This window comes from Symsagittifera roscoffensis, chromosome 9 (genome assembly GCF_963678635.1).
Source record: "Symsagittifera roscoffensis chromosome 9, txSymRosc1.1, whole genome shotgun sequence".
NCBI lineage: Eukaryota > Metazoa > Xenacoelomorpha > Acoela > Convolutidae > Symsagittifera > Symsagittifera roscoffensis.
This window is the reverse complement of record NC_087070.1, coordinates 54,333,052-54,345,031: the sequence shown is the minus strand read 5'-3', so window position 1 is coordinate 54,345,031 and position 11,980 is coordinate 54,333,052. Positions and strand designations below refer to the sequence as shown.

The 11,980-nt window shown below is 38.6% G+C and overlaps 2 protein-coding genes across 2 annotated transcripts in view; both read right to left on the bottom strand.

Annotated features, from left to right (window-relative positions):
* Positions 1-11,980, bottom strand: part of LOC134853847 (dihydrolipoyl dehydrogenase, mitochondrial-like) — a 138,288-nt gene that overhangs the window by 106,482 nt on the left and 19,826 nt on the right. The gene's annotated exons all lie outside the window — the stretch shown is intronic.
* The window catches only part of LOC134853849 (glucose-6-phosphate 1-dehydrogenase-like), a 31,608-nt gene continuing 23,118 nt past the window's right edge, over positions 3,491-11,980 (bottom strand). The window contains exons 6-11 of the mRNA XM_063869792.1: positions 9,726-9,945; positions 9,181-9,426; positions 8,663-8,786; positions 6,723-6,858; positions 6,141-6,233; positions 3,491-3,947 (exon numbers count right to left, since the gene is read on the bottom strand). Coding sequence (XP_063725862.1) covers positions 3,845-3,947; positions 6,141-6,233; positions 6,723-6,858; positions 8,663-8,786; positions 9,181-9,426; positions 9,726-9,945 — 922 coding nt within the window. The 3' untranslated portion in view covers positions 3,491-3,844. The remainder of the gene's footprint in view (positions 3,948-6,140; positions 6,234-6,722; positions 6,859-8,662; positions 8,787-9,180; positions 9,427-9,725; positions 9,946-11,980) is intronic.

Below are 11,980 nucleotides of genomic sequence, written 5' to 3'. Positions count from 1 at the left end.
CGCGTCGAGTAAATCCTAGATTCGCCCCTGAGTTGAAGGCCCACCATTATTTGTGCAGGTTGTTCTACGGTGAGGCAACACTATCCAACCCAAAGGACAAAAAAAAGACAGTACTTAGCTCTTAAATTGTAATAAGGGGCACAACAGCGGTTCTCCGCGTAAACATTTGAGTCCGTCCCAAAGTTAGTAAAAAGCATGAACTAACCTAGTAATAAATGACGATTAAGGAAATATGAAATTGATGAGTCAGGAATTGGGTTTCCAAAAGTGTATAAAAATCTTGAAATAACTTAGTAACTTAGTAAAAAAGGAGACTGAAGCAATATGAAGTTGGGTAGGGCATCGATTCGTATTAGGCTCCGCTGCGCTTACACCCGGCACAGAGAAAGGTCGCATAAATTAGTGTTTGCCGCTTCAATTATTGCTACGAATTGTCACCTGTTGCGAATTGTCGCATGTTACGAATTGTCGCTTCACGATGAAGCTGTTAAATCAGCATTGGGTTTTTAGTTTGATCGAAATCATGGAGCATAACAAGAAGGGAGATCATTTCGTGCACCCTGTGAGAGACAACAAGAACCCATTTGCGGAGAATGCCAAGTGTGAACTCCTGCGAGCTTCAATTATTTAACACGAAACGGTAAAATCCTGGATATAGTTTTAATCATTAGTTACTAGTCTTATCAGCCAGTAAGTTAAACTTTCAGATATAAATCATGTCAGCAGCCCGAATGATAGCAGAGGAAATCATAGCAGATCAAACTATTCAGTGATTGTATTAAACAATTTGCTAGCCAAAAAAAATTTACACTCCTTTTCGGTAACGTTTGCTTAGCGCGAGCGTAAAAAAAGTATAACAGCAGAAAAATATTAAGCAAGCGTATCATTTAACAAAAGGTTTCCAGATGTCAAGTTGTATATAGGCATTGCCAGAAAAAGCGATTTTGAGATTTAGAAGGGCAAAAGTTAGCCTTTTTGGTAACTGTAGTGTCGTGTGATTTCAGAAGAGCAAAAAAATTGTCGCTGTAGATTTTTCCATCAAATCTTGTATCTGTCAATTGTTCAATTTTGTTCCGCTCTTTTGAAATAAAACTACCATTAATGTCCAACTACATTCACCTGCTATAGAAAAAAAAATTAAAAACTGGAACACCCAGAGTTTTCAAGGTGGTTCGGTTTTATTTCAACTGCATATTATTTTTGAGAAAAATTTTGCAAATTTTATGGACATTTCAATGATGATGAAAATCAATTAGTCTCTATAATTGTGTCACATTTGAATACCTTTAAATTAAAATTCTCACTTAAGAATAAAAAAATCAGTCCTATACATTTTGTAGCAAAACAGATCATAAAAAATATATACACATTCTTTAAGTTTTACGAAAAATAAGTCTAGCTGACAAAAATTTTGGAAAAAAAAATTGCGATCGAAAATTAAAATTAGTAATTTTTCACTTTTTTGAAATATACAGATTTTCATTTTTTTCTGATTGCAGATTTACAAGTTTTGCAGATTTTTTATCATCAATCCAATTCAAAAATGTTAGGACTGCCTAAATTTTTCAATTTGAAACCTTAATATTTGAAGGTTTTTGGAAATGGAAAGTTAGAAGATAGATTTATCACCAGCGCAAAAAAGTTGTTTTAGTTTCGACTCTGGAAGAGTGGAACAGAACTATGGATCAAGATTCGTGTTTTTTTTTTCAGTCAACTTTGACTATCTCGAAGGAAGCTCGTTTTTTATTCTCTGCAAAAATTGAACTGAATTGAAAATTTTAACCTTTTTTTCTGGGAGTGAATTGACATCAGAGAAGGTGATGAAAACAAAAATTGCTTAGAACTTGGTAAAAATAACATGATGCAAATTATTTTCCAAAATTCGGAGCCAAAGTTTAATCCAGAAACTTGTCATTTGTTGTTCCTTGTTTAATCAAGAATTGCGCTTCAGCTGCATGCTAAATCGCTGGGCAAATTATAGCAAAACAAATCTCTCGTGTAACCCAACAAGTTATATCTCCAAAACTTCCCTCAACAAAATTAAAACGCTTTTGGTGTAAACGGTTAGTCGGTTGACCCCGTATTTCAGCGCAGTTTTTGTATGAACTCAAGGAGCAAAACCCATTCTTGAATTTAAATTTTGTTTGCGATTTTCGAAAAACAAATAACACTTTATGATTCTTGGCGAAACTTTTGTTCTCGTTACTTTTTGACTTATTTCAACCTATGCGTCTAGAGAAAAAACACATTTGAATTTCCCATTTTGTTCGTTTCGTCAGTTTAATTTAAATCAACACTGTACTTTGATAAAGCTTCAGCGTTTCAAAATAGTCTTTTTCTATGCCCTTCTCTACATTCTAACACAGGCTAAGCTGCAACTTCGCAAACAAACAAAAATGAACGACAAAATTAAGCTCTAAAACGTCAACAAGAGAAAGAAAGAGCTGTTTTTCACTTTCATGCATATTTGATGTTTGAAAAAAAATTTCAACGTTGTCAGATTCAGGTTTGAAAAAGAATTTTAACGTTGTCATATTGCTATGAAAAATTGCATGGTGAACTAACTACTGTTCTCAACATATTTGCTCTTCATAAATTACAACATAATATCGAGCATTCTGTAAAATAATTACAAAACTAGAAACTTTGAACAAAGAGACAAAGCTGCGGTTATCGAGACCACGATTTTAAAGGCAGCACTTTAAAATGAAATAAGAAAAAATAGAAATAAGCCTCGAATTAGTCAAAAATCGGCTACGTATCTGATTTGATCCTGCGACCAAGGTATTTTGGGTCACACGCACTACCCCTAAGCCAAAGACCGTGAGGAGACAAATCGTAACAAGAGACCATTCCTAACAGATTAAGCGGGGAACACTGATTCACGCGCAATATTCCCCTCGTGCCGGATATAAGCGCTGTGGATCAAGCGTATTCTACTTGCCAATGCCTTGTGGCGACTTGTCGTCTGTGACGAATTGTTGCCTGTAACGAATGGTCGCCCTACACCCACGGACACCTGACTGTTCATAAACACTAGCCACGAATAGAGCACAGATGCTTTGAAGTTTCCAATTTTACAGATCGTGATTATGGCAAATGCCACTAAATTAGCACTTTTATTTGCGAGTTAGGTTAGAAAAAAGAAGGTGCGTGCTAATACACTACGATCGCTAGAGTAAAGGAATGGAAAAGGCCGAGAGAAAAGATGAAACTAACACATGCCAGAATTCAAACCCTGAGCTGGAGATCAAGATTCATACATCCTCATAATTGCGACATCTAGAAGTAAAACCAGATATAAGGTTATCGTTGCAAAAGTGCCACCAAATAAACGAGCACTATTATTGCCGACTTATGTTGGAAAAAACAGAGGGATACTGTAATTTGGCCCTACGCTCCGCGTGTGTATACAGTTTTTGTTCTTCGCAAGGGTGTTCTTAAGTATTCGGCGTCGTATTAAAGAACAAATATTCTTTTTGAAAAAAAATTGCATTTTCAAACAATTTTATTTCATATAAACAACTAATCGAAGGAATCAACTTGATTTATTTTAGGAAAATTATTAAATTCAAGGACGGCCAATAGAAATATAAGTTTACGAATTATCTTTACAGGCAAACAAACTAAATTTCATCCAGAGGAACCAACTCGACCAATTTTATAACACTATCTAGTTCCTGTCACTCTTTATTAACATCTTTTTGGCAATCAAAATTCAAAAAAAAAATACGACACGACTTTTCAATGGAATTGTAAAATAGCCGATGTTTCAAACAACCGAGACAAACTCAATAAGTAATATCTGATTGATAACTCAAAGTTTCAATTGAGGAGTTTCAAGTCAGAGCTGCGATTTGGAAAGCTGGGACGGTTTGTACGTGTAGGTCCCACTGAACTTCATGTCATATTTTCTCTCCAGCTCATCAGATTCAAGCGGTCCCCGGCTAAAACATAACCTTCGATATAGCTGTATTTATAGTAGCTAATTTTTTGACGGTGCTTCGAATTTTTGACATTTCATGAAAAACTGCACACATTGGAAACCACATCTGCAGGCTTTTAGTGTACTCTGACAGCACCCCATTACATGGCTGGTAATTTGATATTTTATTAATTTTTTAATTCCTATTTTCCGTCATCTCGAAAAATTTTGAGTAGTCATATTTGGAGGCAAGATTTTCAACTCCTGGGAAATTTTCAACTCCCTAGGTTAATTGAAAAATCATAGAAAAGAAATCCTCATATCTCAAAAACTACCAGGATTTGGAAATCGGAGCAGTCATGTTTGGAGGCAAGATTCGAAACCCCTATGAGTACTCTGACAGCTCCCACTACAGGGTTCGGAAATTAAAATTAAAAAAAAAAATTTTATGGGTTTTTTTGAAAACTTTTTGAAAAAATCAAAAAAAAGTCGAATCTCAAAAACTACAAAGAATTGAGTAGTCATATTTGGAGGCAAGATTCGCAAATCCTGAGAGTACTCTGACAGCTCCCAACTACAGGGTTGGGAATTTCAAATTTTGAAGAAAAAAAAATTGTTTGGTTTCACTGAAAATTTTTCGAAAAAATCACAAAAAAATGTCATATCTCGAAAACTACCATGATTTGAGCAGTCATATTTGGAGGCAAGAATTGCAACTCCTGAGGTTACCCTGACAGCACCCAACCACAGGGTTGGGAATTTCAAACTTTGAAGAAAAGTATTAATTTAAGTTTTTTGAAATTAAAAAAAAAAATGCAAATAAGTCCTATCTCGAAAACTATAAGGATTTGAGCAGTTAAAATTGGAGGCGAGGTTCGCAATAACTGATAGTAACCTGATAGCCCCCAACTACATGGTTGGGAATTTCAAGATTTAAAGAAAAAAATTCGTTAACTTTTCTGAAAACTTTTTGAAAAATCACAAAAAAAGTCAAAAACTACAAGGAAATGATCAGTCAAATGGCGAGATTCACAAATCATGAGAGTACCCTGACAGCACCCAACAATAAGGCAAGGAAAAATAGAAACAATTTTGAAAAAATGATGAAAAGAAAGATAGAAAAATATGCCAAAAAAAAGATAGAAAAAAGAAGGTGGAAAAAAAGATAGAAAATCCAGAGAGATTGGAGGCAACCGTTTGACAGTAGTACTATTTTGAACTAAATCGTCAAAACCAAATTAAAAATTAGGAGACGGGTAGACAGACTTAATCATATTAATTGAAACAGCAGGTATTCAGACAGACCTCGAAAAGCAGGTATTCAGAATTTGGCCTCGAAAAAAAATTACTGAAAAATTAATGACCAAGCGGAACACGAATTGAAAAATTTTCTTAAGCATTGCAATATACGATATAGATTAAACATGAAAAAAATCTTTCGTTAAACATGCAAAACTTTTAAGCTTAAACATGGGAGATAGCTGTCACTAGCATTTAAATATAGTATAGATAGATATAGATAGATAGATAGATAGATTCGGTTAAATTTCAGAAGTTAACAAATGTCACTTTTGGTTAAATACTCTTATGGTTAACAGTATTTAACCATAAGCTAACCATAGATCAACCATTGATTGTTCTTAAGCCAACAAACAGTTGGAGAAATGTTAATGAACTCAAAAAACTGAGAAGATACTCACAACTTTCGAAAGATTTCCGTAGGAAAAAATACAAAGGGCATCAAAGCTCTTTAAATTCACGAATCTTTAGCGACAAAATTTACATAAAACTAACCTAATTAGAGAGAACTGGACCACTAACTAAACTTTTTATTCCGCCGCAAAACCTAACAATTAAAATCCATTTTTTAAGCTAGAAGTTTTCCATGTTTTTTTAACACTTACGTAAGAGGGGAGCGCAATTTACCTTCCATTTAGCAAATTAATTTGAAATGAACTTGTAAAGACATCAAAAGTCAAACTGAAAAAAAAACAAATTTCAAGCTTGGGATTTTTTAAATAACACGACCTAAAAAGTGACTTCACTTCGTTCATTGACACTTAATAAGGATAAGGCGACATGATGTGAGAAGACAACACATTAAAAATGATAAAACTAAACTTTCTGGGGGTAACTATTGATGACATCATTGTGTTTGAAGTAACTTCTAATCACAATTTTATTTTTCTAAAAAACCAGATGCAGTTCTTTTCACCTTCCGAATATGTAGTCTACTGGTTTGTGCTTTGCAGTATCAATTTCATTCAGCAGTGGTGTGAAAATCCTCCACGCCTCCCTAAGCTCGTCACTAAAACACATTTTTTTCCGATCATCAGCAGCAGGGAAAGATTCGGGTGATTCATCCACCCAAAATCAGGTAACACAAATTAAAGATATAACGCGTCGAGTGTTATATTAACAAATTTGATCCCCTTGCAGTCGTGATTTCCAAAAGCTTTTCATCTCGAGGAAAAAATATGTTTCAAATTTTACCTTTTTCGACTAATTGCAACCAATCGCCAAATACGTCGTTTTCAACAAAAAAAGAGACTAATGTAACTGTTCAGGAGCGGATTTAGGGTTGGGCAGATGCAAAAATTAGCAAAATAATTCGAATGTTCCTGAAGGCCCAGAAGACGAAGAGCAATTTTACAGAAACAAAATTTGTTGCACTAAGTTTTCTTGGGAAGTTAATTTAAAAGAAAAACATTTAATATAAGCTAGACCAGCAATGATGATAAATTACGTGATAAATTCGACTTGAAACTGCTCAACAAAAAAGACTTATGAGGCGCACCTTCTGACAAAGCTGGACTGGTTGCCGCAGTAAACATCCCACAGAAGCCTCTCGTACGCATCTGGGAACTTGTGACCGTGGAACCTCTCTGTTAACGTCAGGTCTAGTTCCGTCTCCTCCAGTTTGAACTCCATACCTGCAGAGCAAAAGAGATATTTAGCATTTTCACAAAACGACCTCCATCATACATACTATACCAGGTCTTTTCAAAAGATATTTTTAAGCAAACAAAAATTACGAATATACCATCTTCACTTCAGGAAAGCAACTATAAAAACCTGCAACTAATAGATCCAAATGTATTGGATGCTCATAAGTCGCAAAAACAAAAACATGGCCAACAGACAGTTGGAAAAGAGGCAATGAACGCAAGTAAACAAAAAAAATACTGACTTGTTTTTCGAAAAAAAAAAAATCGAATTCAAAAAAATAGGCGTCATTAAGGCCCTTCGAATTTCTAAACCAATTTATGATCGACAATTTTGATTAAATTAGCCCATTTTGAGAAAACTGGATCAATAGGTACATTTTCTATTCCGCTGCGGAAATCTGAAAAGTAAACTCCTGTTTCGAAACTAGAAGCCGATCACGTTTTTCGTGACCTCTACACTTTCGCTGTTCGATGGTGGTATTGGCCTTCCTTTAAACAAAGGAAATAAACTGAACTTAAGAAGAGTACAGTGCTGATTTAAATTAACCGGACAAAACTCGTTAAACTCGAAATTTGAAACGCGTTTTTCTCAAATTGGGTTGAGTTTAGGTGAAAACTTATGAAGACAAAACTTGCTTAAAATTTAAGCAGAATTAATATGGTGTAATTTGTTTTGCGAAATTCGGGTCCAAAGTTTTACCCCAAAAATGGGTCATTTTGGCTTTTCTTAGTTAATCAAAAATTGCGCCAAAAATAACGAGTCGATCACAGACATAATTATATCAAAGTGAACCCCTTACGTAGCCCAACAAACTTTAAGAAAGGTATATTCTCCAAAACATTGTGTAAACTAATTTATTTTTGTTTGATAGACAAAAAAGGTCTTTTTTAATATATAAAAAAACCCACTTTTGATTTAAAAACAATTTTTAAACGGTTTGCAATTTTTTTTGGAGAATATGCCCTTCTTAAAGTTCGTTGGGCTACGTAAGGGGCTCACTTTGATATAATTATGTCTGTGATCGACTCGTTATTTTTGGCGCAATTTTTGATTAACTAAGAAAAGCCAAAATGACCCATTTTTGGGGTTAAATTTTGGACCCGAATTTCGCAAAACAAATTACACCATATTAATTCTGCTTAAATTTTAAGCAAGTTTTGTCTTCATAAGTTTTCACCTAAACTCAACCCAATTTGAGAAAAACGCGTTTTAAATTTCGAGTTTAACGCGTTTTGTCCGGTTAATTTAAATCAGCACTGTATGATTCTGCTCTTTCACACGTGTTCTTTCACGACAAGGCATGAATGAAAAATGAAATATAAGAACGCATGAATGAAAAAAGAAATCATTTGCATAGTTTCGCGCACTTTTCCAGGCTCTTTCACAATTTTCTGGCATCTTTCCCTCAGAAAGAGCCAAAACATACTCTTCAACAGTAAGAACATAGTTGAAGATGGCCTCGGGCAAAAGATCCGCACTCGGGCACTTCGTGCCTTCAGGCAGGGCTCTTTTTCACTCGGGCATCTTTCAACTATGTTCTAACTACTACAAAGAGATCAAAAGCCAAACAGCAAAAGAGTAAATGTAAGCCTCAATAAACTTTTTGACTTTCCCTGAAAAAACCAAACAAAAATTATTGCGACCAATATAACAGTCTGAACTATGTTCATCGACTCGTAAAAACAGCAATAAAATATCAAAACGTGTTGCACCCATCTGCGAGAGTTCCATTAAAGTTATTAAACATGAGCCCATGAGATAAAAGTACATAAGTTGTTTAAAACATGCCTGGTATTTTGGTCATGAGTTTAGCGTAGACTGCCTCATTGGGCTGCACTCTGAACACGAGTTCGTTCCTCTGACACTTCTGCGAGAAAATGTCTCCCTGAGCATCTTTGAACTGCAGTCTGATCTAAATTCATTCGCAGCATGCAGCAAAACTTAATGACACAAATATTTGACAGAAATAATACCAGGTGCGCTACCTATTACGAGACCAAACTGAGTATTTTCTGAATTGCAAGCGGATTCCACAACAAGCTGAAAACAGATTTGTGGCTGAATCCGCAAAAGGGCTGTTTTCTTTGATCTTTTTGCTGTTTTGGATTCATCGACAAATAAATTGGATTCCACAAAGTCGTGAACCAACTCGTATAACGCGTAAAAATAAGGGCAATTTCAAAAAGTCAAAGAATGATATTCACAGATCTGCTGCGTACTCTCTATTAACTAAACCGATTGAAGACGATTAAAATTGAGAATTGAGAAAAAGAAAATAGAAGCGAGAACAATTAGTGCCCACTCACCTCTGCTTTTCGTTCATTCAGACCTTTGCCCGCTTTGATGATGAATGGAACTCCCTCCCACCTGTCATTGTTCACGTGCAGCACAGCTGTGGCGAAAGTGGGCGTTGTCGAACTTTTGGGTACAGTTGGGTCGTCCAAGTACCCCTGGTAGGCCTCGCTATCCTCGGGTTTAGACTTGTCTCCTACGTACTGTCCCAACACTACGTCTTCCATTTTCACGGGCTGAATTCGTTTGAGAACTTTTACCTATAAAATAGCGAACACTGGGTTGGATAAAATCACGGACACTGGGTATAAAATAGCGGACATTGGCATTTATGAATCATATTTTGCTTGAAGTATTTACAAGTTCCAAAAATTTTGAACAGAGAATAGTATTTATGTTAACTATAAAAAGCAATCTGTTACTTTTGAACAAATGTTTCACGCAATTTTAAAATTTCCGGCGATCTTGAAATGACGTTTTCTGAATCACGTCATTTACTCTTTTATTGAATTCCGAAATTTTAAGCTCCGCTGGACATTTTGCAACTCTTAAAAATTACCTTCTCTGCGCGTATATCGTCTGCCTCTAGCGACGGGGGCTTCTCCATTGCGACTAGACAGAGCAGTTGTACCATGTGGTTCTGCATGACGTCTCTGATGATGCCACTGGGGTCGAAGTAGCCCCCTCTCCCTTTGGTCCCTATCGCCTCCTTGAACGTCAACTTCACTGCCTTGATCGACTGGTTGTTCCAGATTGGACCGAACATCTGGTTCCCGAACCTACAAAAGAGCAAAGACCTTTATGGTTAGCTGTATACATTTTAAAAGATGCAGTATGTGGCATTTATGGTATGACCCTTAGGCAGAGAAGAAGCAGTACTATGCTAGGGGCGGAATAGGTGAGAGGAGAGTCGGGCGGATATTCGCGCTTTTTTTCAAGAATTCGACGCGCCGCTGGTAACCCTCTACACGCAATTTTAGAGCGCCAAAAATACGGTTTCAGATGAAAACTTCAATATAGCGCCGTAAAACGTTTTTTTTAATCGCCTGCTTCAAAACGTTTCACAAATAGGGTCTTTTCAATGTTTTGGGATAGCTCGGAAAATCAATTGTTGGCCAAAAAATAATTTCTTCTTCTTCTTGCTTCAGGAGGCCCTGGTCAGTGCTCCGCACTGATATGGGCACGTCCCATCCTTCTGAGGTATGTGAACAGGTATCCGGGGTTGTTGAATAGGCTTTCCATGTCGTCATCTCGTCCGGTCAGTTCGTGTCGTATGTGGGCGCCTCGTTGGCAGCTGAGTATATGGTTTACGGTGTCTGGCTCTCCACAGTCCAGGCAGCCGGGGTCTTCGATGGCCCCAAATCTGGCCAGGTCAGCTCTGGATAGTGAGGAGTGGCCCGTTCGTAGTTGGTTCCACGTGACCTCTTCCCATCTGTTGAGGAACTTCTTCGGGCGGTTTTTCATGGTAGTTGCCCAGTTTTGGAGGTACCTCTTGTCCTTTAGTCTTCGCTCTTTCTTGATGACGGCTTTGGCCGTGTTGAGTGTCAGTGGGCGTATATCCTGGGCGAGGTGAGTTGCCTCTCCGGCTGCTACGTCTGCGCACTCGTTCCCTTCGAGTCCGCAGTGTGCGGGGACCCAGACGAAAGTGCAACGCCCAATCTTCTCAACCGCCTTCCATATGGTGATGCCGCAGTTGGTGTCTTGACCCTCTGGGCCTGTCGCTAGTTCGCTGAGCGAGGAGAGGGAATCAGTCATGATTCTGACGCTGGTGCCGTGTTCCTGGCCGAGGGTACTCACATACTCCAGGGCTATTTTGATGGCCTCCATCTCTGCTTCATAGGAGGACGCCACAGCACCGGCTGCAGACTTTAGGGTCGTACTCGTAAGCTTGGTGGTGATAATAGCTGCTCCTCCTCCATTTTGGTTACCTTCCTGCACCGATCCGTCTGTCCAGATCTCTATGTCATCCTTGGTAAGGTAATCCAGTAGGTCATTGGTGATGGAGACTTGGGAGTCGCACTTCTCCTTCTTGATGTCTCTGTCTGCCAAGTCAAGGCGGAAGAAGGTCTCCGGTTGGTACAGTGTCCAAGGAGCAATTTGGCAACTAATCTGTTAGCGGGGGAAGCTGTCCAGCTCGACGATACAGTCCATCTCTGTCGCGATTCTCCTCCAGCAGCCTCGGTGTGTCCTGAGGGTGTCGGTGTCATCTGGCTCGTGGTCGTTGTTCCTCTTCCAGGATTCATGGGTCCGGCTTTTTAGTCTTGGTTGTACCCAGGCTTTGGCAGTCTTGTGCGCTGGGACGTCGTCGTGGATGAGGAGTAGGCGCTCGCGGAGCACCGAAGCCCTCTCTTGAGCGACATGGCGGAGAGGCGGGAGGTCGGCGCAGGCGAGGAGGGCTTTCTCGTTGGTGAGTCCGAGGCATCCTGTTATTACTCTCGCACACTTGTTTTGAGCAGCCTCTACGGCCTTACGGGTCGATGGCTGGGCATGGTTCATCCAGACTGCAGAAGAGTAGTCCGCGACCGCGAGGGTGGTGGCGATATAGGCTGCTCTGAGGTTGTGTTGGGAGGTCCCGACAGACCGTCTAGCTATGGCAGCAAGGCCGTTGCGTCTCTTTGCCATCCGTTTCTTGACATCTTCAGCGTGTGCGGCAAATGTCAGCTGGCAGTCCAGTTTCAGCCCCAGGAAGGTAGGGGTTTTCTCGAACTTCACTGGGTGATCGGCGAGGGTGAGAGAGAGCTTGGTCTTATTGTTGTTCTCCGCTGGATCTAGCGTGCACAGTGTAGCAGCACTTGCTTTCGGCCGCGTCTTCGT